The sequence below is a fragment of the Garra rufa genome, chromosome 3, assembly GCF_049309525.1.
Source record: "Garra rufa chromosome 3, GarRuf1.0, whole genome shotgun sequence".
Taxonomy (NCBI): Eukaryota; Metazoa; Chordata; class Actinopteri; order Cypriniformes; family Cyprinidae; genus Garra; species Garra rufa.
Window position 1 is genome coordinate 65,230,195 of NC_133363.1, and position 27,264 is coordinate 65,257,458.

Genomic DNA, 27,264 nt, shown 5'->3' on the forward strand with positions numbered 1-27,264 from the left:
CCTCTATATATTCTGAAGGTTTTTACTAAGGGGTTTGTTCATATATCATACAACTGATTTTATACATTTTATTCCTAAAAAATGCGAAAATTATTTTATTTCTAGCTGTTATTCTAGTATTTTTTTAATTTATGGATTGATAAAAAGAGAAATCCAAAATCCTCAGTAAAAACCTTTAACTCTAATATGTCAACAAAAACAAACAAGGCTTTTGAACTTGGCTGACCTTTCGGTTTCTAAACATTTATTTCAAAATAACTTGTAATACAAAATCAATCGTCAATAATCATCTGGTCAAAGTACTATGATATCTATTAGTAAACATTTTCTTATCTTTACCTGTGGTATCTTGCCTTAACATGTCATTGTGCATCTCAAATAAATGTTTCATGATTTAAGAATGTTTGTACTGAAAAACAAGAAAAAATGTCTTCATTTGGAAGCTATGTTTTAAGTGCAACAAGACAGTTATGACAGACAGGAATGCATACGATGTGTTTTCTCTAGAATTAGGGAGTCGACCGAGACACACCCTCTCTGTTCTCATTATCATCACTAAAAGACACATCATATTGTGATTTTTACCTCATTGCAACATTGCTCCCATCGATGATGATCGTACGCAGCATGGGGTCACCAGGTTCGTCCGACAGCAGTAGTTTGAAGGGTGTCTTGAGGCTCTCGAGGAACCGCTGAGGTCCTGTGACCACAGATGCAGCACCTTGTCTGCCGTGGTTAGGTTTATGTGCAGTGATTTGGTTGGACATATTTGGGTAATTGAAATTCAGGTTCTGACCACTACTCCATGGAGGCGATCTGACGTGTGAATTTGTTGGTTGTATGTCAGAGTCCAAGGTTTCAATGGAGTATGTCGTCTGCGGTGGACCTCTCACCGATAAAGACTTGCCATTAATGTTCACCGGTTTGGATACGTCTAGTTTTGTGGTCCTCATCTCTGCTCCAGCCTTTTCTCTCCCAGCATTGAGATCTGCGACTGAATTTGGGCCCACCTTCCAATCAGCTTTTTTACTGCCACCTTTTGTCCTGTTTGCCCCTCCTTGTTTCTGCAGCTCCATGAGCAGCTCGTGAGGCGTGAGCCCGGGTAGATTGCTGTACACTTCCATTACGCTCTCCTCTGTGTAGCCGCAAGTGGTCGCGGCCTTCTTTAAAACATCCAAGACAAAGTCTTCCTCTTTAGCGTTGGGTTCTCCTTTACTGGCTTCTAGTATCTGAAGAGCCTCGTGCATTTCTCCACCAATTTCCGGCACGTTCTGGGACTCGCTTCGGCGTTTTCGCTGCCCGGTTTTGTCCTGCTCCTGCTGGATCAAATCTAGAAGCTGCGAGGCTTCTTTGGGACCAGTTCGAGTTAAAATGGCTTGCACCACGTCCTCTGCAAATCCCATTGCTGTGAAGAACTTGAGAAGGTGGTCGAAATCCTCTCTGCTCCCTGTCGACAGCAAAACGGCGTTCTGCGGCGGCGTCTCGGATTCAGTTTCTTGTTGCAAACCTCGTTCTGGAGACTCTGGGATCTCAAAGTGTGTTGGGTCAAGGGTGAAACCTCTGGAAAATGGATTGTAGGATTGGTTGCTGAAATCATCCGTACCGTTAATTCTGTGATTGGCAGATTGTGGGAAAAAACCGGGCTGTTGGGAATGCAAGTTCTCTCCATTGTGATTTGATCTCAGATGTCCTTCAGAGCTTTTAAAATCATCACTGACAGTTCTCTGCATCGCCCATGATCCATTGGGTTCGACCGGGATTAGACCTTCCTGGCCCCGCTGTGCATTTGAGTCCAATCCAGACTGCTTTATCAAATCCAGCAGAACTTCTTTCACTATCACAGGTAACACCAGCAGGTCTAGTGTGTGACGGTCCTCCAGACTCTCGACGATGGTTTTGAAGGCTCGACGCGACTCCAAGGATTCGAGTCCAGCCTCGCTGCGCCGTCCCTGGCTGCTCTTGTACTTCTCTACAAGGTCTGAAATAAAGGAATAGGCTTTCACTACAGGTTCCGTCAGCCCGGTTATGAGGACGATGCCTTGAGATCCCACCTGCAGGAGAGATTCAGTCATGTTGTTCATTAGCAGAAGCCTTATTGTTAACTATACACAACAGGATTGAAGGTTATTGCACACTGAGTACGAAATTTTCGTATGTTTTTTCGATTTTCTCATATTCGCCATCCTTTCCTATCAAAATGCTTGCTACGGATGCGAAAACACAGAAAATCTAATCTGATTCCTGAACCTGATCAAACTCGATTGACATAACGTGAGGTCATATTTATTTTTGTAACATGCAGAAATTTCGGACGAAGATTTTGTACTCAGTGTGCAATGGCCTTTCCTATGGCATAAAGAACAAGAGCATGAATAAGAGAATACAATTAGGGTCCAGTTTAAAATGTCACATTTTTAAATGTTTGTTTTTTTCACTTTTTCCAACTAATGTTGAGTTTTTCAAAAGTACATTTAAAGAAATTAATACTGAATGAATACTTGCTTAATAGTAGGGGTTTGTACAAACACTGCTAAATAAAATTCCAGGTCTTTCAAGGACTTTTAAATCACTATTCTTTTGATTTTCAAGGACTTGAAACAGAGATCTCACTTTTTAATGTCTTTTTCAAATTCTAAAAAAGATAAATGGATAAATAAAAACATACCAACAAAAAACGACAAAAATAAAATGAAGCACATGCAAAGTATTACGAAGTATACTAAACTTTTACTATAGAAAAACCACAGATAATTTTATTTGTATTTGTGCATAATATTAAGTTATTTTTTTCTTTTTAGGGGGCAGCCGTGGCTGGGCAGGGCTTGCTTGTTTGTTTTTAATATAAAAAGTTGTATTTTTGTCAAATGTAAAAGGCTTTTCACACCAAAAGCCTCAGGTTTAGAGAAAAGTAAATTGACGTCTGTACAGTCGACCGCATTAGAACAAATGTCAACTCTTCAGCAATAAAAAAAAAGGTAAACAAATGTTAGATTATCTTGAGTGATTTTTGCTTATTAGTCTGGATGAATTGGATCATCGAAGGTTAATAAAATGGGATTAAATACATAAAGGATATTTGTATTATTTAACATATTTAATTATTGCAGGTTTGTGTTGAATTTGACTGTTTGTATTCATTTTGAACAACACTGTATCTGTTTTTTAGTGAGTGGGATGAATTAATGCATGGTCACATTTTTTATTCTAAAACTAAAGTAACATCTTACAATTTCTCTCAACATGGAGACAGGAGAGATTTTAATCAATAAATGGAGGGGAAAAGCATAACTTTACTAGTTCCTTGGAAAAAGTAATATAATTACGTAACTTGCGTTACTTGTAATGCATTACCCCCAACACTGCTGATATAGTATCACAGAGTACACCTGCTCCTGTATAATAAACAAGAAACTACATTAGCACAAATGATCTTTAGAAAAGACTTTTTACTCACCACTACATTAGCGGAGGTGTTTTTAATCAAGGAATCCATAAACAGTCCTTTAGCGCCACTGAAGACACAGTGAAGTGCTTCAGGAAACTGGATTTCTTGCTGAGCTTCCTGATTGACGACACCTTTCACGAAAAGCTAAGAGTTGCATAACATATAAAGTAAGTAAACCCTCAACCATTCTAATAGAAAACATTCATATTGCAATTCTTGCCTTTGAATTTATAAACCAATACGTGCATATGATCACATGCAGTTCAACAGCCATGCAGATTGATGCAGTTAGACTTATTTCGTAAATAGGACTTGTAAATAAATGTTGTTGTTGTTTCATTTTAGGTGCATGGAAACTGAAAGTCTAAAGTGTGTAAAGCACCTTTGCTGCCTGCACGTTTCTTCCAGTCCCTCGCAGCTGCAGCCAGATCTGTCCATTCTGCGCAGACGGGGAGTCATCTCCTCCAATACTCAGCTTCACCCCAAAGAGTCGCTCGACGGTGGGCTGCAGCGCCACCAACGCCCCCCTCAACACAACTGCACAGGTGAACTCATCCTCAACCTCCGGCTGGGATCGACAGTCGTCCAGTGTGAGACCTGAGAGAGCCATGATGCAACTCACTGGGAGAGACGTGAGAAACGACATGAATCAATGCTTATGATTCAGCATTGTGAAGTAAGACCAAGTTGGAATATAATTTGGAATATAAAGTTCTGTTTGTAATTTATTTGCTACCGAAGGCCTCAAACAAAAACCTTAGTGCCTTTCAAAAGGTTTTGGATTACTTGTATGATCACTACATGTATTGGCTGATTTGTATTATTTCAATATGACTAATTAATGATGAACTGGTTCCATAATGATTTTCTTTTCTCAAAAAGTTTTTTTGAATGAAATTAAGATTTATACATCATCTGAAAACTGATACATAAGCTTTCCATTGATGTATGGTTTGTTGGGATAAGACAAATTTGGAACTATTTGAAAATCTGGAATCTGAGGGTGGAACAAAAAACTAAATTTTGATAAAATCCCATTTAAAGCTGTTAAAACGAAGTTCTTGGAAGTGCTTATTACTAATCAAAAAATGTTTTTTTTTTTTTATATATATTTAAGATAGAAAATTTACAAAATATCTTCATCGAACATGATCGTTACTTAAAATCCTAATGATATTTGGCATAATTTTTTTTTTTTTTTATTTGACCCATATTATATATATTATATTGCTACAAATATACCTGTGCTACTTAAGACTGGTTTTGTGTCACATTTGAGAAGTAATTGTAACCAAGAAAAGGTGTTTATAAACATGTTTATAAACAGTAACGTTCTTCCAGTATCGTTCATTGAACATTGGTTCAAAGTTTTCTGGTTTTTGTCATTCTTTTTCAATGTTACTACTAAAAAGTTTAATGTTTTTGTTAATGTTCAAACAACCAAACAGAAAGTGATTAAAACATTAAAACGCTGTACGTCTTGAGGGAACATTCAACAACCTTTTAGAACTTTGTGATGTTGACAAAAAATTCTTATGCTAGTAATATTTGTTTCACTATTAAAAATTGGCCGAACGATTAAAGATGAACTGGTTTCTTAATGTTTTCTTTTCTCAAAAAGAGATTTGTGACCCTAGATCACCAAACCAATCATAAGGGTCCATTTTTAAAAAATTAGAATGAAATTGAGATTTATACATCATCTGAAAACTGATAAATAAGCCTTCCAATGATGTATGGTTTATAGGATAAGACAGTATTTGGCCGAGTGGAAAAAAAATGTAAATATTGAGAAAATTGCCTTTGAAGCTGTCAAAACGAAGTTCTTGGCAATGCATATTACTAATCAAAAATTCAATTGTGATATATTTAGGGTAGGAAATTTACAAAGAATCTTCATGGAACATGATATTTACTTAATATCCTAATGATTTTTGGCATTAAAAAAAGATACATTTGACCCATACGATGTATTTTTGGCTATTGCTACAAATATAGCCGTGCTCCTTAAGACTTAAGGTTTTGTGATCCAGGGTCACATGTGAGAAGTAATTGTAACCAAGAAAGGGTGTTTGGAAACCTTGTGTATAAAACGTTTATAAACAGTAACGTTATTAACAAATGTTCTTCCAGTAACGTTCATAGAACATTGGTTCAAAGTTTTCTGGTCTTTGTCATTCTTTTTTAACGTTACTACTGAGAAGTTTCTGATATTTTAAGAGGACATTCAAAAGTGGACAAAATTGGTCGTTCCTTTAATGTTTTCGCTAATGTAAACAACCAAAAAGTGATTAAAACATTAAAAAGCTGTGTGTTTGTGTTTTAAGATAATATTCAACAACCTTTTAGAATTTTGGGACGTTAACAAAACCTTCTTGTTCTAGTCATATTGGTTTCACTATAAAAAATCGACCGAACGATTAAAGATTAACTGGTTTCTTAATGTTCCACAAGTGACTGAAAACAAGAGTCGCTTGACGAATAGACGAAACAGATTGCCAAGGAAGTCTCAACAATCTTGTAAATGTACAGAAACACAAGGATAAAGTCACAATATCCACGATATGTAGAAGAGTGCGACAGTAAACATGCGTTCTTACCATAATCGCGTGAACTTTAAACTGCGCTCTTTCGTCTGTTTACGAAGCGCTCACGATAAACAATCCGGAGTCAGAACGGTCTCTGCGCCACTAAAGATTCACACTATATTTAGTCGTGATGGGTTGTAAATAGCTTCCTTTGGTTTAGAAATCACCCAGGGTTTCGAGACTCGTTTGTCCACATTTTGGACTGGTCATGATGATTGTTGATGAAATGAAACCAAAGGGAAACTTCGTGTTGATCTTCTACCGTAACGCACCCAATTGACGCGCATCGACAATCTCCTAAAGCACTTTAACGTTTCCTCACGTGCATCTACTAATATAATAAGCAGATATTAAACACAGAAACACACATGAACTTTGAGCAGAAACGAGTTAAAGACTCGTAAAATGATATAATAGATTAAACTAGGTGAAAAACACACGAAGGCATTCTTTATTATGGTTTTAGTCAGACACAGTCACAACGTCTGGGAATTTCCACTGACGTAAATAGCCACATCCGTCTAAAGTCAAGAGCAAACAGGTATCAAACTACGAAGTACATTAGTTTTAAACTCGCTTTAGGCTCATTACGGGTTGTAATATTTTCATTGACATTGTTTATTTCAGAATAGGGAGTATTTTTATTATTTGTCATAAGTGTACATTTGTCGAAATTGAGATTCTTACGTCATCTGAAAGCTGAGTAAATAAGCTTTCATTGATATATGGTTCGTTAAAATAGGACAATGTTTGTCTGAGATCCAACTATTTGAAAACCTGCAATCTGAGGGTGCAAAAAATCTAAACATTGAGAAAATCGCCTTAAAAGTAGTCCAAATGAAGTTCTTAGCAATGCATATTACTAATCAAAAATCACGTTTTTATGTATTTATGGTAGAAAATTTACAAAATATCTTCATGGAACATGATCTTTACTTAATATGCTAATGATTTTTGGCATAAAAGAAAAATCTATAATTTTGACCCATACAATGGTTTTGTGCTTCAGGGTCACATTTGATCATTTTTATATTTTTATACACATACTCAGAGCTGGTAGATTACTTAAAAATTGTAATCCGTTACTGATGCCAAATTAAATGACAAAAATTGTAGTTAGTAACGTAATCCATTACATTACACATTTTAGGTAATATAATCAGACTACCTTTAGATTACTTTTGATCTAAATTGTTTATCATATTGATTTAAAAAATATAATCTTGTACCTTATGGAAATAAAAGTTCAGAGAGAAATTTGATGTAATTAACATAATTAAATGCATTAAATATTACATTAAGTAAAGGTTTCCTAAAGTGGGATCCATATTTATTGCTATTGAGTGACTATGTAACTATGGAATAAAAAAAAAGTAACTGTAATCCGATTATTAACGGTATTTCAAAATGTAATTTAATCTGACTACAAGTGCATCATTTTTTCAATCTGATTATCCAGATTACATGTAATCAGTTACTACCAGAGTTGGGTGTACCTATTTACTGTAATTTAATTTGGCTACTGTTGTCTTCGAAAAGTAAAGTAAGCGATTGCTCTAATTTTTTTTTTCCTGTAATTTAATTACAGTTACTTCTTATGTAGTTGAATTTAACACCATGTATAGGCTGTTGAACATTTATATACAATTCAACAGTGGATTAAACATCAAAATTTAAAGTCTAACCTTAAAATGCATGCTTTTCATGTACTCTTTTCACTTTAAATACTAAAGAATATTGGTTCTCACTATTAACTAGTTGGTTATTAGCATAATTATTACTGTTTATTATTACTTAAAAAGAATCCTTAATGCTGCCCAATTCCTAGCAAATTCTTAAACATAACAGCTACTTTACTAAGTATTAATAAGCAGTCATTAAGAGTTTATTGAGGCAAAAGCCATAGGTAATAATTTGTAAATAGTGATAATTGTGACCAGAATAATGTGTGTAGTTATCTATTATTTTTTTAAAGAACCGTTTCATGTCTATCCTTGTATCATTAACCCGTGGAGGTTAATACAGGATTTAGAAAGTAATTAGTAATAAGTAATTAAATAGATATTGGAGAGAGTAATTTTATACAGTAATCTAATCACAATGTTGAAGATGTAATTAGTAGAATATGTAAATATACAATGTTTTATGATGGGTTTTTTTTTCAATTCTCCTTGACCAGAAAGTTTGAAAGCTTTAAAATGTTTCAAAAGTTTGATACAAGTTTTAAGTTCGACTGTTTTCAGTCTGAAATAGTTTTAAGTTTAAAGCAGTTTTAAAAGCTTAAAGTTGATTGATAGATAGCAAGTAGTTTAAATAGCATTTCAGTAATGTGGTTTTCTCAAAACATTAGATTCACGTTTGTCTAACCTTGCTTATGTTAGGCCTAGATTCACATGGTTCAAAGTATCCATTTGGAGAATGAAAAAACACCAATCCCTTGAATGTTTCTCTTTTTGAACCTCTAGAACATTTACAAATAACGTTTAATATTTGATAACATTTAAGATGCTTGAGAAAATATTCAAGTCACATCCTTATAATGTTTGCAAAATGATAAAGTGAAATGTTCTCTTAAAGTCTAATGTTTACACAAACAAAACAAACAAAAAAACTTTTGCCATTTAATTTAAAATACCATTTAATGACTTTATTTTAGCGTTAGCTAAATGCTCTTAGAACATGGGTAAAATAAAGAAACAGAAATGATGTTGTTATCAAAATGATTTAAGGTTATTGATGTAAGAGTCCATTCATTGGTGTCTTTTTTTTCATTTCGTTTCTCCACTTTTTTATTTTTTATTTATTATTATTATTTTTTTTATTAATTCAATGCCACAAGAACAAAAGGTATTACATATTCATATCAAATTAACATTAGCTGCCAGAGAAAAATAAGAAACAAAATAGAAAAAATTAATTAAATAACATAAATTTCAATGTTTTTAGAGCATTACATGTTTACAATGCTTTTTTTGTTTTTTGTTTGTTCCAAGAGATTTACATACAATTTAAAGTCCTTAATAAAATGAGAAAAATTTGCTTTACACCGAGCCCACTTTTTCTTACTGTATGTATATGGAATTGTCCTAATAAAATAAACAAATGTAAAATATGTTGCTCTTTACAATTCAATCTTTCATTTTCTGTATAAAAAAGCACATCAAATCTACCAATTTCTATCATACATTACATTTTTCTGTTAATATAGACTTCCAAATCTTTCCAAAATAATCTTGAATAAATACTATGAAAAAAAGATGCAAATTGGTTGCTTTTTCTTGACCACAAAATTCACAGCTTAAATCTTTCCAAAACATGCTTGACAGGATAAATTCTATTTACTATTTTGTAAGACACTTCCTTAATTTTGTTATTGATATAAAACTTATTTGACAGATTCCATGCTTTAACCCAAGAGATATTACCAAATAAAGAAGACCAGAAAAATCTTGCTGCAGGTAAAGACACAGAACCAAGAGCATTTCTTATAATCTTATTACTACACTGTTGTTTTAACACCCATGCATTGGTGTTTTTTTTTTATTCAAACAGATGAAATATACAATCATCTTCAGGAGAACATTAACAATGTAAAGAAGATAGAAGTAAGAAGAGGAGAAATAAAATACAGTAAGGGGGTATGTTGCTTAGAATAAGAAAAATAATATAAATAAATGACTATAATAATAATAATAATGTAAGAGCAATGAAGGAAAGCTATCTAAACCTGATCGGAGTTAATAGAAATATTTCTTTCATATATTTCCAAAAACCTGACACATTTATTATTACTAGTCAAACAAAAAGATGCGAGCAGTGAGTCAATCTCAATCAGAAAATGCGAAAGAGTGGGAATTGAGCTCATACATTTTTGCTTACGTATGAAGATTTTGCCAAACAAAATAAAAACGTTGAAAATATATTCTTTAGATTTGTTGGCTGCATTGGAGTCTGTTGTTCAGGTGAGCAGGTGTGGTTATGTCAATCCTCAGTGAGTGAAGCGCGCGCTTGTTTGATGGGGAAGTGAAAGTAGCTCCTCGATGTGGAAGCGTCGCCATTAACAAAGGGGTTTGAGGAACAGACCGCGACGGACACGGACATACTATGTCATATTTTAGCATTGTCCGGTTGAGATTGTTTAGATTAAGTAGTCGTTGAGTAGATCTGAGATGGGCGACTCTTTCTGCATCCGGTTTGATGTGATTCGAGATGACAGTCTGCAGTGCTGGACGAACATCGGATCCGGCGGATTCGGCGAGATCTACCGGGCGAAGCACACCACTCTGGGGATGGATGTGGCCATAAAGTTATTACATTATAAAGACAGGTAACTTTACAGCACGTGGACATTGTCCTTGCAAATATTTACCTTGATAACAACAGTTTACACATCCAAATCCAACCTTACTACTGTACAATTATTATGCTTTAATTTAGCCTTCGGACAGAATGAGATGCGATCTTTCTGTCATTTTGTTTATTGGTTATTTTGTTTAATGTGCGAGGTCGGGGCAAGTTGGCACATTGGGAAGTTGTCCACATCACGTGAACACATTGAAACTACACTGGCAGCCAAAGCATTACTGTAAAAACTGTGCAAGAAAGAGGGCTTTTAAATGAAAAGTTAGTTACGTTAGATAAAACATACAAATATTTAAGAGATGCAATTTATGGTTTGGTCTGTTTTTATCATTTTCCCTTATGCAATTGAATTGTTGTCCATAGCATCCCTGCTGGGAAATCTAGCTAAAACCAGCCTAGGCTGGTTGGGTGGGTTTAGCTGGTCAGCGGGCTGGTTTTAGAGGGGTTTTGGCCAATTGGGACCAGCTAAAACCAGCTATGACCAGCCAACCACACTAGGCTGGTTTTAGCTTTTTTTCAGCAGGGACACTGGAAGTAGTTTAAGATGGTCTCCCAGCCTGACCACCTAAAACCACCAGGGTGTAAAAAATAACTGTCAGTTTGTAAATGCATTAAAAATTAAGAAATGAATAGTAAGTAACATGAATTAGATGTAAAATTGTTTAGTATAAAGACTCTCGGGTGAAAAACAACTAAAACCAGCCTAGGCTGGTTGGCTGATTTTAGCTGGTCAACCAGCCTGGTTTTAACTGGTCATAGCTGGTCAGGCTGGGAAACCACCAGCTAAAACCAGCTAAGATCACCCAACCAGCCTAGGCTGGTTTTAGCTGTTTTTTTCAGCTGGGACACTGGGAGTAGCTGGTTTAAGATGGTCACCCAACCTGACCGGCTAAAACCAGCCTGACCGGTCTGGCCAGGCTGGAAAAGTGGCCAAAACCCCTCTAAAACCAGCCTGCTGACCAGCTATGACCAGCTTAAACCAGCCAACCAGACTAGGCTGGTTTTAGCTGGGGTTTTTTTTTCACCAGGGTGTAAAAAAACAACTTTCAGTTTGTAAATGCATTAAAAAATTATTAGTTTTCTCTCAGAAAAGACCAGTAAATTTCTCAAATAATGGCAAGTAACATGAATTAGATGTAACTTTATATGTTTAGTATAAAATATAAATTATATGTTTAGTATAAAGACTCTCTGGTGAAAAAAAAACTGCTAAAACCAGCTTAGGCTGGTTGGCTGGTTTTATAGCTGGTCCACCAGCTAAAACCAGCTACTTCCAACTTAAACCCTAGGCTTAAAGCCTAGGCTGGTTTTAGCAGTTTTTTCCAGCAGGGATACTATGCATGACTCGTGTTTTTAATATTTTAAAAAATAACTTTCAATTTGTAAATGCATTAAAAAATATGCAAAAAATCAGTTTTCTCTCAGAAATTGTTAGTAAATTTCTCAAATAATTACAAGAAACATGAATTAGATGTAAAACTGTTTAGTATAAAGACTCTCTGGTGAAAAGAAAAAAGCTAAAACCAGCCTGACCAAGCTGGGGGACCAGCTAAACTTTCAGTTTAAACCAGCCAGCCAGATTAGGCAGTTTTTAGCAGTTTTTTTTTTTTTTTTTTCAGATGGGATACGATGCATGACACGTGTATTTAATATAGAAAAAATACACTGTAAAAAATAATTTTCAATTTGTAAATACATTAAAAATTAGGCAAAATAAAGCAGAAACTGCTAGTAAATTTCACGAATAATGGCAAGTAACATGAATTAAGTGCAAAACCTTAGTATAAAGACTGAAACTGTGTTTTATTTTCTTGTAAAACGTACTTAAATACTGGGTTTCATTTACAGTTTTGAAAAATTATTTTTTTACCGCATAAAACAAAGATTTTACACATTGGACATTTTACAAGAAAATACTTTTTTAATGAAATGTTTTGTCTCAAACTCTTTTTTATGTTTCCCAAAGTTCAGTTTTCTTTTTTTCTTTTTCTGGATTTTATTTTAATTGTTTCATGTGTTTTTTTTTTTTATCGAAAAATATGTTTAATCAGTTGAATTCCTAAAATTACTTTTTTTTTTTTTAAATATCAATATCAATTACTTATCAATTTAATATTATTTAAAATTTGATCATTTATCAAATACAATTTATATAAAAATATTTTAAACAATAATAGTGCCCAATTAAATAATACCCCCCCCCCCCCAAGTTTTATTTTTTTCCCAAATTCTGTGTTTTTCGGGGTTATTTTTTAATGGTTTATTATTTTATTTTTTGCACCATATTTCACACTATCTCACATTATCTCATCTTTTTTAGTTTCTTTGCAATGATTTGTGAAATTTACTAGCAGTTGTTTGAAAACTTGTTTAAAAAGTAAATCCTACAGCATGTTTTTTTCAGTGTATAAAATTCTTCTCTTTTCCTCTTTGGTTACCAGTCATCCCTACCAAATGACCACATTTTCAGTGTAGTAAAAGCAGTATTTTGGCAAAAACTGGGTTACAATGGTAGCCGTTTTGGTGTGTGTACATATGTATTACTGTATTTACATTTACTAAGAACATGTAATGAAATGTTTAATTTTGCATTTTAAAAAAGAAAATAAATGTCTGTGAATGCCATGCTGCTTTAAAGCATTGGTCTGTAAAACTGAGCCTCCTCAGCACTGGCTCGTTTCAGAAGTTGACTTGTGTTTTTTGTCCTCATGAAGCAAATCTGCGTCGTCCATTGAGAGAGAAGCTCACCTGATGTTCCAGGGCGGGAATCCCAACGTGATCAGGATTTTCGGGCTGTACGAGGGCCGTGTGGGCGAGGTGCGTCTCCCGCTCCAGACGGGGTTGGTGATGGAGTTCATGCCGAAGGGTTCGGTGGCCGATCTGCTGCAGACGCTGGCCGGACCGCCGCCGTGGCCTCTGACCTTCCGCATGGCGCACGAGATCGGCCTGGGAATGAACTTCCTCCATCATTTGTCGCTTCTGCATCTGGACCTGAAGCCCAGCAACGTGCTTCTGGACGACAGCCTCAGAGCCAAGGCGAGTCCACACTTGCTTATTATTCACAAATTTCTGTTGTTATTTTTCAATGTATGTTTTTATCCAATCTATTTTTGTTATATATTATATACAACAATAATAGTGCACAATTAAATGTTTGTTTTCCCCTCCAAATTACATTTTATTTTTTTTAGAAATTCTGTGTTTTCCCTTTTCAATTTCTGGATTCTGTGTTAATGGTTCCATTGAGTATTAATAATAATAATAAAATATGTCTAATCAGTTGAATTCACAAAACTTATCAATTTAATGTTAATTTTTTTTAAACAATAATAGTTCCCAATTAAATATTTTTACCCCTCCAAATTCCGTTATTTTTCCCAAATGTTGAATTTTTTCTTTTTGTTGATTTTGTTTTAATGATAATAAAAAAGCAAGTTTTATCAGTTTAATTAATGAAACGTATTAATCAAATAATTTTTCGCAATTGTAGTGCCCTATGAAATGTTTTGTCTCAAACTCTTGTTTTATTTTTCCCAAAATTCATTTTCTTTTTTTCTTTTTCTGGATTTTATTTTAATTGTTTCATGTGGTTTTAATAACTGAAAAATATGTGTAATCAGTTGAATTCATAAAACATATAAATTTAATATTATATGTTTTTTTTAAACAATAATAGTGCACAATTAAATGTTTTTTTCCCATCCGAAATCCATTTTATTTTTCCCAAATTCTGTGTTTTCACTTTTTAATTTCTGGATTCTGTTTTAATGGGTTTATTGAGTTTTAATAATAATAAAAAGCATGTCTAATCCGTTGAATTCATAAAACTTATCAGTCTATTAATTTATTAAATTTTAAGCAATAATAGTGCATTTCATTTGGTTTTAAATATTTAAAAATATGTCTTATCAGGTGAATTCATAAAACTTATCAATCAAATAATTTTTTTTTATTAAGTTTTATTTTTCTCCATATTTTTTTCTTTTTTTTTTTTACATTTTTCTTATTTCAATTTAATAAATTCATATTCTGTCACTTTCTTTAAATTGAAACAAATTTTTATTTTGGCTGTAATATCATTTCTTTATGTATCTGATGATAATTTGCTCAAATTAAATTGTGAAAAAAGCTCTGGAGATGAAGTTGTCGGATTCAAAGCTTTACTTGGAAAAATGTTCCTGTTAAATTAATTCTTGCAGCTCTACTTCTGTGAGTTGAAATTCACTTCACGTTTATTATTAGTAGATTATTTGGTTGCAGTGTAAACTACTAGAGAGGCGCTCAAACGGTGTAGGATTCCCTCACATATGTGAGCCGTAAAACCATAAATTCTGGCGCCTCACTGCTTTAAAACAAAGAATGAGTGTAATTCACTCCTACAGCAGAAGAAACCCCTCCAGATTTGTCAGATCAGGCCATTAACTCAAGACAGACGAGCAGCAATTCCGATTCTCCTCTCACATGACCAATCATGTCCTCAAGACAAAGACGTAAAACAGACTCCTAAAGGAATGAGACCTTTTGACCTTTGGGCGGAGAGCTTCTTCAGACCACAGTCTCAGAGATTCAGAGAAAACTTTAAGTGTCTTAAAGGGACAGTTCACTCAAAAGCAATGTCTTCCACTTCTGATCTTGATGCTTTGCTGAAAAATATGTGTATCACTAGATTCAGGATGTTAATATTGATGGCCCACCAATGTAATATCCCTTCTAGAGTCAATATCAGCTTATGATCATTAAGCTGAAAAATTCCCTGCTTGATTATTAGTCCCCTTTAAGCTACATTTACATCGTCCTTGAAAACAGTGTGTGAAAGAGGCCTAATGCATCATTTGTTTAAAGGAGTAGTTCACTTCCAGAACAAAAAAATACAGATAATGTACTCACCCTGTTGTCATCCAAGATGTTCATGTCTGTCTTTCTTCAGTTGTGAAGAAATTGTGTTTTTTATATAGTGGACTTCTATGGTGCCCTGAGTTTAAACTTCCAAAATGCAGCTTCAAAAAGCTCTAAATGATCCCAGATGAGAAAGAAGGGTCTTATCTAGTGAAACAATTGGTAATTTTCTTAAATAATGTATATTAATATCCACTTTTTACCCTCGTATGCTCATCTTGTCTAGCTCTGCATGAGCTCTGTGTGTATTCCAGTTCAAGACACTTAGGGTATGTCTAAAAACTCCCATCTCATTTACTCCTCCAACTTCAAAATCATCCTACACCGCTGCAGGAGTAGTGACTCAGTGTTTACAAAGTGAATGTGCAAAGAAGATCAAACACCCTTTACAAAAAAAGGTAAAACAGCGATGTAGAATGATTTTGAAGTTGGAGGAGAAAATGAGGTGGGAGTTTTTAGACGTACCCTAACTGTATTGAACTGGAATACACAGAGCTCATGCAGAGCTAGACAAGATGAGCATTTGAGGTTAAAAAGTGTATAAATTTTAATTTGTTTTAGAAAATGACCGATCGTTTCACTAGATAAGACCCTTATTCCTCGGCTGGGATCGTTTAGAGTCCTTTGAAGCTGCATTTAAACTGCATTTTGGAATTTCAAACTCGGGGGCACCATAGAAGTTCACTATATGGAGGAAATTCCTGAAATGTTTTCCTCAAAAAACGTAATTTCTTTGCGACTGAAGAAAGAAAGACAGTAGATAATCTGTAAATGTTTGCTCTGGAAGTGAACTACTCCTTAAACCCTCTTTTTGTTTTTTTTTTGCATCCTGCAGCTGACAGATTTCGGTCTGTCTCGAGTGGCTCGAAGCGTTTCTAAATGCACCGGAGAGAAAAGCGAGGATGAGGGAGGGACGTTGAGCTACATGCCGCCTGAAGCGCTGGAGTCCATCAATTACAAAGCCAGCAAAGCCTCTGATGTGTACAGGTAACCAGAGAAACTTCAGAAATAATGTCTTTATTGTCACTTTTGATAAATTAGATGTGTCCTTCCTAAATAAGTGTTAATTTCTTTCAAATAAAAATGACCTGAAAGTTGGTTTAAATGATTTTGTCTCTTAAAAATGTATTTAAAAATATACATGATGTGTATTTTGATCTTAATCCATGTGCAATATGTCCTTTCCTGTCCTAAAAATCATGCGTTTTAAGTTTTTTAATGTATCACTTTAAAACTGCCTGAATGCAAAAGACGAAAAAAGAAACACACGATTTTTCATGTTTTTTCCTCATGTATTTTGCCTATTTTTTTCACCACTGCATAAATTAAATATCAAAAATGTCTTGTTTTCAAAAAATCAATTACAAAACAACAATTTAAAAATATATACTTAACAATAAATATTTTTACCATTCTAGTCGACATTATAGCCTACCAACAAAGCACACTTTAACTTAAAATTAATAAGTTAGTAAAATAATACTCTTTGGCCATTTTTAACACCCCCTTCTTGAAGGCATGTGTTTTTAATGAACAAATAAATGCAGCCTTGCTGAGCAAAGGAGAATGTTAGAATAAATGTATTAATAGAGTTGTTGGAATAATTGCTAGCATTATTTATGTCTTACTTTTCCAGAACAGCACTAAAATGACAATACTAACATTTATTTAGTGGTAAACCCGCAAGAAGAGCTCAGTCCTAGTGTTTGCTGGCAGCAGCAGATTTGTGAATGATTGTCATCTTTGGTCTTTGAACCCTGGCTAAGGAGCTGCTGTCAGAATAAATACAATTGGTGTCTGGTGTATTAGACAACAGAACGTTCTGGAGTTGATTGACTAATGGATGATTTCAGTCATCATACAGTAACCTTTCTCTCCTCATGAAGACATGCGATGCGACACTAAACAGTCTCTCGCTGTCGGAGCTTGGAATGATTTTTGTGTCTTTCTCAGACAGTTTTAAATGCTTCCACACTGACCACATGTTTGCTGCATTAGTGCACGCCTCTATTTGATTTAATTTATTTGGCCTTACCGTTTATTCGCTATTTTCGGCTGGATAATTTCAGTTGCTAAACATCCGGGGCACCCCTAGTTTAAATGCTTCATCATTTAAAAAATGAATAAATATACAAATAAATAAAATAAAAAAATATAATAATTGATTGTTTTGATCTTGCATTTTATTTTAAAGAGTGTTTGCTTCTGGGTCAAAACTGACCTGAACGTGATAGGAGGGTCATATTGATAATCAGTGTTTTGTGAACGGTCTAATCTGCAGTTACGGCGTCCTGCTGTGGTCCATCGTCACAGGAAAGGAGCCGTACAGAGGTAAGTGTCCTTCACCTGCTCTGGCAGAGCCACTGACTTAAGCTTGGCCACCCCACTCAAAACTGCCTTTTTTCTTAACAAGAAGTGCGTTTATTAAGATGCGGAACCGCCGTATCTCTTTACGACCACATCAAACAGAAGACTTTTGAGAGGCGTACTTCAGCGGCAGGCGCGAGTCAAACGTGTGCAGAAGAGGTTCAGGAGTCAAATGATCTTCAGTAGAACGACAGTGAACTGCGGTCTGATGAGATGTTGTTAGGCTAAATATCAATAAAATAAGCTTTTCTGTCCTGTCAGCCATTTCTCTGTTCTCACAGCACACACTCTTCAAATTTACTCGAATATGAAACCACGCATATCGCTTCATCATAAATAAAGCACACAAGAAACAAGTCATGAAATTTCCTAAAAGGCAATTAAAGCTGCAAAATGTGCATGCATGTATATGCATTATATTAAAGAACATTTCTCCAATGCATATACTAAAATACATTCTGCAATTCGAGATCTCAATACAGGCGCAAGCTGATAGACTATGTGATTTTATTTTATTTTGTAAGTTAATGCACAAGTAAATGTGAGCACAGTGCATTTATATTAGAAAATATGCGCTAATTTGTTTTTCTCAAATTCATTTGTAAAGTACAAACAAAAATGAAAGAATTTAAATGCATAAAATAAATCAATTGATTATTCTGGCATTTATGTGCACTATTTGCATGTCTCATCCATGAATATGCAATGTTGGAGAACAAGCTTTTGGGGGTTTCGTGAACCATAGCCAAGCTGACTGCGCAATAGTGATCCCCTACAAAAATAGTAAAATTCACTAAGTATTACTTGAGCTAATTCAACAATATCTCAATTACAATTAAGTGAAAATTAATAGTATTCAGTTTTGTTTTAGTCACTAGTCCAGAATTTTAGAGTCAAACACATTTTCATATTAAAATAATGAAGATTATTGTGCCATCCAAAACTTTTGTTGCTGGTCCCTCCCTGGTCACTCCAATGAAAACATCCTGGCTCCGCAACTGCGTTCCTGTTTGATTTGTGTCCGTCCCGCAGGCGCTGTGTCCAGTCTGGTGCGGTTCCGAATCCCGCAGGGAGACAGACCCGATCTGACATCAATAGACCGTCGTGAGACCAAAGGTCTGGATGATATGGTGAAGCTCATGACTGAATGCTGGCATCAGGATCCCAGCAGGAGACCGTCGTTCCTCAGTGAGACTCGAACCCAATCACTTCATGAGGATCAACCTCCGCATGTTCTCACCTCCCTCCCTTTTTTTTGCAGATTGTGTCAATGAGACGGAGAAGATCTTTAATTTGCACAAACATGGACTCAATGATGCCGTCTATGATGTTCTCAAGCAGCTGGTACAGTTGACCTTTTTGTTTTTTTCACCAGTTCCGTCAAATGATGAAAGTTAAATTGGTTGCAAATGGTGTAAATGCTTAAATACATCCAGTTTGCCCCAAAAAAATCACTAACCCCCGGTTTCACAGACAAAGCTTAAGCCTAGTCCCAGACTAAACTGCAAGTCTGAGCTGTTTCAAATGAAAGAAACTTGCACTGACTGATCCTAAAATATATCAGTGCCTTTGTTTTGTCTCAAGATGCACACCAGTAATGTTTTATTCTAACTCACATTTATATAAATGACTTAAATGTCTTAATTGAACTATGACTTAATCCTGGCTTAGTCTAAGCCCTGTCTGTGAAACCAGGCCTATATGTCTAAATTCTTTATGCAGGATGATGATGTCTCTTCTGGTTTGAAATCAATGAAGATCAGCTGTGAACCTCACAATGGTGTGTATGGTAAATAAACGTCCACTATATACACTGCTGCTCAAAACTTTGACATCAGTAAGATTTTTAATGGTTTTTAAAGACGTTTCTTCTGCTCATCGAGACTGCATTTATTTGATTAAAAATACAGATAAAATGATATATTGTGAAATCTAATAATTACTTTTCAAAACAACCATTTTCTGTGTGAATATCTGTTAAAATTAAATTTATTTCTGTGATGCGCAGCTGAATTTTCTGTATCATTACTCCAGTCTTGAGTGTCACATGATCCTTCAGAAATCATTCTAATATACTGATTTATTATCAATGTTGAAATAAAATGTTAAAAAGAACAGCATTTATTTAAAATAGAAAGGTTTTCTTACAATATACACTACTGTTCAAATGTTTTGTGTCATAAAATGTTTTATTCCTTCTTTTTTTCGAAAGAAATGAATGCTTTTATTCACCAAGGATGTGTTTAATTGATCAAAAGGATAGCACAGATTTACATTGTTAGGAAAGATTTATATTTTGAATAAATGCTGTTGTTTTTAATTTGTTGTTGTTCAAAGAATCCTAAAAAACACTGATAATTCTAATAATACATCAATATATTAGACACTATATATTATAGATATTCGATTTCTGAAGAATCATGTGACACTGAAGACTGGAGTAACAACTGATGAAAATTCAGCTTTGCATCACAGGAATAAATTATATTTTAAAGTATATTCAAATAAAAACCATTGTTTTATATAGTAATAACATTTTGCAATATTACTGTTTTTTCTGTATTTTTTATCAAATAAATGCAGCCTTGATGAGCAGAAGAGACTTCAGTGTATGTGTATATGGTACATTTATTATTTATTGAAAATACTGGAAGTGGGTCACATTACTGACATCAAATAGGTTATAAAGCCATTTAATTCTTTCAATATTGTCATGACTTTGATTTCTCAATCGTCTCTGCTTTTTAGAAATACGTCCTCAGGTTTCATCCTGTGTCACTGGACCGCCTCCTCAACAGGTATCTGATGTACTTCTGTAGAAAAAGACTTCATATTATATTTAAAATAATTTTATTATAAACTAATTAAAAGCTTTTAATATTTAGCACACATATTTATTTGAAAATCTAAATGAATAAAGTAGGCTGAACTGCAGTCTGAGGATGTGTGTTAACTAATACTCTGTCTTGTAGGAGACAGCGGTCAGTTACACAAAACCCATAAAGAAAGGTAATGTGAGCAGCAGAGCTGAATTGAGATGATTTCTCTGATTTGTGTGCTGCTGAATGCATTTGTGTTTGTTGTTGTTTGTCACAGAACCACTTCCTCGTCCTGCTCCAGCGGTGACGCCTGTCAGAACAACACAGGTCTGAAACAAACAAACAAACAAACAAACAAACATATCCATTTGCTACTGCTGACAGTCTGTCTGTTTGTGTTTCCTCTTACAGCGGCAAACTTCAACACCAGGTCAGTTTAACACTGTTTCATCTAAATCTGAAAGGAGAAGTCCAGTGTGATATTGACCTAAAGTGTGCTGAATCACGATACCGAGCGTGAACTTACCTTTCATAGCTCAATTGGGCTTGTCCCCTGCAGTCCGAAATCTGGCGTTAGTTAGCCGATGCTTTAGGTCAATATCACACAGGACTTCTCCTTTAAAGCTCTGAACGAAATGCAGCAGACAAATTTAATGATAAACATCAACGCATTTAAAATAATTTAAAATACTGAACATAACTAGACAAAAAAGTTTTAAAAAGTTTAAGTGTAAAAAGTTAAAAAATTTAAGTTTGACTATTTTCAGTCTGAAATAGTTTAAAGTTTAAAGTAGTTTTAAGTTTTAAGCTTAAAGTTGATTGATGGATAGATAGCAAATTACTAGCATGTTTCTAGCATGATTAGCTAGTTATTAGCATGCTGTTAGCATGATTACCAATGCCACTAGCATGTTTCTAGCATGATTAGCAAGTTACTTGCATGTTTATAGCATGATTAGCAAGTTGCTAACATTTTGTTAGCATGATTAGCAATGTCACTAGCATGTTTCTAGCATGCCACTAGCATGTTGCTAGCATTATTAGCAAGTTGCTAGCATGCTGTTACCATGATTACCAAGTTGCTAGCCTGTTTCTAACATATCACTAGCATGTTTCTAGCATGAGGGCTGCAACAACGAATCGATAAAATCGATAAAAATCGATTACTAAAAGCGTTGGCAACGAATTTCATAATCGATTCGTTGTGTCGCGCGAAGCAGAGACATTTGGTTGTTTTTATATATATTTAAAAAAAAATTGAGCGCAGAGCGGAGTGGACACATTCGGTCTCTCTCCCGCACTGATGCCAGCAGAGTTCGGCACCTCATAAACTGTTTCCATCCAAAAATGCAAATTTAACTTATGCGCAAAACTGGAACATTTGAGCATAAAGCACCGTTTCTACATTATATATATATGCTGCCCCGATTTATATCAAACATGTTTGATATTTAAGCCTACTTTGGCTAGCGTACTTTCACAGCAGCCAATGCTCGATCGCAAAACAGCTGCTGTACGGGTCGTTGGATAGTGGAGATGGAGAAAACTAATTCTATAGTTTTTGTAACACTGTCTGTCTGTATAATGTGTCGAAAACATACCACAACCGTAAGGAGAAAGAGGAGCTCTGCTGAGGTGAAATCGTCTCAGTTTTGAATAGGGCTGTGACGGTGGCACGTTGTTTTTTATATATAGCCTACACTTCAGTCAGCTAACAAGCAGCCTAAAAACGCTAAAATAAATCAAAGAAATAATATATTTAATTAAGAAAGTAGCCTAAGAATATTATATAGGTTATTAAACAAACATTCCTTGTAAAATTGTCCGACAGCTCATCAATTTTTGGCCGACTGAATTTCCAGTCCGACTGTCTTTTTTTCTCTTTCTCTTCCTCATTACACAGCTGCTGATTTTAATAGCAAATTGATTACATTTATTTTCGTTCCTTTAGTTTATAAAGTTAATTTAGAGATATATTTGGAACACTTTTTGTTTGTTAAATTCAAGTTTTTGTTTTTTAAAGTTATACTAGCAAACAGCGGCAGACAGATCAAAAGCCTGCTTAATTCATCGCGATTTAAATTAAAATCCATTGATATAAAAAACTTAAACATATCACAATATTAGTTTAATCATTCAATCAATATAAATCCAAAGTTTGTGCGGAGAGAAGCGCGCTTTGCAGCGCATGGAGACGCCAGTGCAATGTGGAATTTCTTTTTTGCTCATAAAGGTAAGAGTAATTTACCACCGGGCCGGAACTGTAAAGGGTCTACCTTAGTTTGTGTGTACTCACAGTATCAACAAAATGTGCTCTTAAAGAAAACAAACAGAATACGCTTGATATCTTTGGTTTAAACAGGAGCGCTTCACAATAATTAACCGAAACCCAGGTAATTGCCTCACAAACACAATATCTATAGAAAGCTTTAAATTATTATTTTACTATAAAACGAAATAATTAAAATCGAAAACAAAACTCTTTCATTAGCTAATCCATAAAGATGCATTAGGCATTAATGAGCAGATGGCAGGATCGTCAATTTCATCTTTGCAACACTGAATCAGAAAATACTAGTTTATTAATAAGTAATTCGAATATTTTCTTAATTTTTGCCTTGACACATTCATGGTAATTACTTTTGCTGGGGCTTTGAGGCCAGTTTTGCGTGCATTTGAATGCGGAACTCTTCCAGCTGGTCGCTGCTGATGGCAGGACACTAAACACCGCCATGGCAGAATGAAGGTAGCAGAAAGTTAGTCAAGTTATCCCGTTCCAGCGTGCAAAGTCACATGACTTTTTTAATGCGCACTGAGGAATTTAATTTGAGAGGCTTCTTGATGGGAAATGCAGCATGTACACCACAGCAAGCCGCTGTCTTGACGGATAGTAATTTTAGTTTATTTAGTCTATATATTTGGCAGATGTAAAGCATACATGTGTATGTTTTTTGTGTTAGTCCATTTTTATTTTATTATTATTATTATTATAACAGTTCAAGGAGCAACATGTTAGTGCACTTTCTAAAGATTTTAGTTCTGTTTTTGAATAAAGGGTTGTAAATCCCTTGTTTTTTATCCGATTCATCGATTAATCGAAAAAAATAATCGACAGATTAATCGATTATTAAAATAATCGTTAGTTGCAGCCCTAAGCATGATTAGCAAGTTACTTGCATGTTTCTAGCATGATTAGCAAGTTGCTAACATTTTGTTAGCATGATTAGCAATGTCACTAGCATGTTTCTAGCATGACTAGCATGCCACTAGCATGTTGCTAGCATTATTAGCAAGTTGCTAGCATGCTGTTACCATGATTAACAAGTTGCTAGCCTGTTTCTAACATATCACTAGCATGTTTCTAGCATGTCACTAGCATGTTGCTAGCATGATTAGCAAAAGTTACTAGCATGTTTCTAGCATGACTAGCATGTCACTAGAATGTTGCTAGCATGATTAGCAAGTTACTAGCATGTTTCTAGCCAGACTAGCATGTCACTAGCATGTTGTTAGCATGATTAGCGAGTTGCTAGCATGCTGTTAGCATGATTAGCAAGTTACTAGCCTGTTTCTAGCATGACTAACATGTCACTAGCATGTTGCTAGCATGATTAGCAAGTTGCTAGCATGCTGTTTACCATGATTACCAAGTTGTTAGCCTGTTTCAAGCATATCACTAGCATGTCACTAGCATGTTGCTAGCATGTCACTAGCATGTTGCTAGCATGATTAACAAAAGTTACTAGCATGTTTCTAGCATGACTAGCATGTCACTAGAATGTTGCTAGCATGATTAGCAAGTTACTAGCATGCTGTTTACCATGATTACCAAGTTGTTAGCCTGTTTCAAGCATATCACTAGCATGTCACTAGCATGTTGCTAGCATGATTAGCAAGTTACTAGCATGTTTCTAGCATGACTAACATGTCACTAGCAAGTTGCTAGCATGCTGTTTACCATGATTACCAAGTTGTTAGCCTGTTTCAAGCATATCACTAGCATGTCACTAGCATGTTGCTAGCATGATTAGCGAGTTGCTAGCATTCTGTTAGCATGATTAGCAAGTTACTAGCCTGTTTCTAGCATGACTAACATGTCACTAGCATGTTGCTAGCATGATTAGCAAGTTGCTAGCATGCTGTTTACCATGATTACCAAGTTGTTAGCCTTTTCCTATCACTAGCATGTTTCTTGCATGTCACTAGCTTGTTTTTAGCATGACTAGCATGTTGCTAGCATGATTAGCATGTGTATAGCATGACTAGCATGATGTTAGCATGATTAGCAAGTTATTAGCATTTTGCTAGCATGACTAACATGTTGCTAACATGATTAACAAGTTGCTAGCAATGTTGTTAGCATGATTAGCATATTTATAGCATGACTAGCATGTTGTTAGCATGATTAACGAGTTTGAATGAGTTTGATTGGATTATAGTGTATATGAGATCAGGGAGTTGGCTTTCTTAAGAATAAATAAATAATAAAAATAATGCAGTGGAAAAATGCTAAGACTCCTGAGCTGTGCAGTATTTCCATGATCAATTAAACAATGAGGAAAACTGAGCATAAAGCAGCATGTCAATGATTTTGTGAATCTTTATTTGCAAAAGAAGCATATTTTGATTGATTTGTTTAATTCCTAAAATTCAAGCACAAAGAATAAAATGCAAAGAGTCTACATTGCGTTTCATTTAGCAGACACTGGCAACATCAGTTGTGTAAAACAATAAATAACCTCTTAGTTGATGATCATACACCTGCAGAACAAATAAGTACAAATTAAAGAAGAAAAAATTTAATTAAATTAAAAAAAATATATAAAAATTGTAAAAAATTAAATTGAAAAATAATTTTTTTAAACCTCGCAATTTCGTCAAAGAAAATGTCAAAATTGGCAGATATAATCTCCTAATTGCAAGAACAAAAGTCTGAATTGTGAGGGGGAAAATCACAGTTACCTTTTTAATTTGATATATTTCTGGGAGGAAAAATCATTATTGTGAGATACAAACTCAGTATTCTGACTTTTTTCTCGGAATTGCAAGAATCAAAGTATAAATTGTGAAATGTAAGCTCAGAATTGTGAAATAAAAAATTACAATGACCTTTTTTGGCATCAATGGTTCTATGAAGAACCTTCAACATCCATGGAACCTTTCAAATGCAGAAAAAGATTCTTTACAAATGTTCTTCAAAATGGTTCTTTTAATAACTGTGCACTGAAAGGTTTTTTTGGGGAACCAAAACTGGTTCTTCTGTGGCATTACTTCAAAAACACTTTTTTTAGAACCTTTAATTTAAGAGTGTAGCAGTGAAGTGAGCAGTAGATCAGCCATTTATTTACCAAAATCTCCTTTCATGGTCAGAAGTCCAGATATTGAGCAGGAGGATCTCACATCGGCCACTAGATGGAGCGGCTCCTTTAGATTTGGAGAAATCAGGAACAAAACCATGCCTCAGCATCTCTTCCCTCTTTCTGTTTTCCTCTCAGGCGGAGTTCACATCTCAATGTCAAACGTCTTCGGAGTTCAGATCGGCAACAACAACACCATGAATGTTGTTCAGAAACCGCGGCAGAGACACCGAACGGCTCCCTCCAGCGTCAGCTCTAATTCATACTCCGAGAACTCCCCGAAAAAACCATGATCTGACATGATTATCACACTCACTCCCACAGGAATCAGATCTCCAGAGCTGAAAGTGTGCTTTTAAATCACCAAACACTCAAAGTATTTAGTCTTCAGTTTAAGATGCATGTATTTGAATTGCATATAACATTTACATCCATTTGGATTAGTTTGAACAAAAACTATCGTTGTTTTCATTCACTTAATGTGATGCATCTTTGTCAGTCATACAGAAATGATCAGGTCAGATTAATAATAAACTATGAAATATTTTTACTCAGAACACAATAACCAATAAAAGTGACAAAAAGATGCAACAGAATTACAAAAACTTTAAACTTAAATTAAAATGAGAGGAAAACACAACATTTTAAAATAATAATAAAAACATATAATAGTATCTCATTGATAAAGTAAGATGTTTATGTTTCTGATGTTTATGAGTTCAATGAATGGAAATTATATATGCAAATCAAATACAGAAATCCTAAATTTAGGCTTAAGTGTTTTTTAAATGGCTGTGAAACCTGTGAAGAACATGTCCAACTCAAGTTTTACCTCAAAATTCAAAGAAAGCATATACATATATATATATATATATATATATATATATATAAGCATACATTTTGCATATGGAAAATCTATTTTTGCATTGTGACATTTTCAAGCCAATTAGATATATTTACATTTACATTTAGACATTTAGCAGATGCTTTTATCCAAAGCGACTTACAAAAGAGGACAATGGAAGCAATCAAAAATCAACAGAAGAGCAATAACATGCAAGTGCTTTGTACACGTATCAAGGTTTCTTTTAATTATATAGTGAATTAAAATAAACAGATAGCATGAAAAGACGAAAAAGCAAGCTAGTGTTAGAGAATGCAATGAGAACAGAGAAGCTAGTGTTATTTTTTTAAAGAAAACAAGCAGTAAGTAAATGAATAGAGTCTAAAAGGGCAAGTTTTTTTTTAAATAATATAATTTTTTAGCCGATTCTTGAAGATATTTAAACCTTCCTTTGTTTTAAACATGTTTGATATCTTTAATGTGAAAAGTATTTACATTTTGATATACACATCATAATGATTTTTGTACTGAATTTTATTTATGCTGTTTTTCATGACTCCATGACATTTGCATTCCAATGACAGTA

The 27,264-nt window shown here is 34.5% G+C and overlaps 3 protein-coding genes across 3 annotated transcripts in view; 2 read left to right on the top strand and 1 right to left on the bottom strand.

Moving 5' to 3' along the window:
• The window catches only part of cyld3 (cylindromatosis (turban tumor syndrome) 3), a 7,523-nt gene extending 7,494 nt beyond the window's left edge, over nt 1-29 (top strand). The window contains exon 8 of the mRNA XM_073836778.1: nt 19-29. Coding sequence (XP_073692879.1) covers nt 19-29 — 11 coding nt within the window. The remainder of the gene's footprint in view (nt 1-18) is intronic.
• Nucleotides 30-581: 552 nt separating this feature from the next.
• Nucleotides 582-6,254, bottom strand: LOC141332313 (NEDD4-binding protein 1-like). Its single transcript, XM_073837449.1, has 4 exons — nt 6,046-6,254; nt 3,828-4,066; nt 3,455-3,589; nt 582-2,051 (listed from the first exon to the last, which is right to left on the bottom strand). Exons 2-4 carry the CDS (start codon nt 4,053-4,055, stop codon nt 582-584), a joined length of 1,833 nt encoding a protein of 610 aa, XP_073693550.1. The 5' UTR covers nt 4,056-4,066; nt 6,046-6,254.
• Nucleotides 6,255-10,089: 3,835 nt separating this feature from the next.
• ripk3 (receptor-interacting serine-threonine kinase 3) lies at nt 10,090-26,678 on the top strand. Its single transcript, XM_073837450.1, has 12 exons — nt 10,090-10,360; nt 13,110-13,431; nt 16,127-16,278; nt 17,573-17,622; nt 18,691-18,846; nt 18,920-19,002; nt 19,381-19,438; nt 20,407-20,456; nt 20,631-20,667; nt 20,755-20,804; nt 20,889-20,907; nt 25,973-26,678. Exons 1-12 carry the CDS (start codon nt 10,203-10,205, stop codon nt 26,125-26,127), a joined length of 1,290 nt encoding a protein of 429 aa, XP_073693551.1. The 5' UTR covers nt 10,090-10,202; the 3' UTR covers nt 26,128-26,678.
• The last annotated feature ends 586 nt before the right edge of the window (nt 26,679-27,264 follow it).

Excerpts from the sequence above, each read along its gene's own strand:
- LOC141332313 (XM_073837449.1), bottom strand. The coding sequence starts at position 4,055 with ATGGCTCTCTCAGGTCTCACACTGGACGACTGTCGATCCCAGCCGGAG. Across the intron at positions 3,590-3,827 it reads GAAACGTGCAGGCAGCAAAG|CTTTTCGTGAAAGGTGTCGT; the intron begins GTGCTTTACACA and ends TGCAACTCTTAG. Across the intron at positions 2,052-3,454 it reads ACACCTCCGCTAATGTAGTG|GTGGGATCTCAAGGCATCGT; the intron begins GTGAGTAAAAAG and ends TCTCTCCTGCAG.
- ripk3 (XM_073837450.1), top strand. The coding sequence starts at position 10,203 with ATGGGCGACTCTTTCTGCATCCGGTTTGATGTGATTCGAGATGACAGT. Across the intron at positions 10,361-13,109 it reads TTATTACATTATAAAGACAG|CAAATCTGCGTCGTCCATTG; the intron begins GTAACTTTACAG and ends GTCCTCATGAAG. Across the intron at positions 18,847-18,919 it reads CAGGAGACCGTCGTTCCTCA|ATTGTGTCAATGAGACGGAG; the intron begins GTGAGACTCGAA and ends TTTTTTTTGCAG.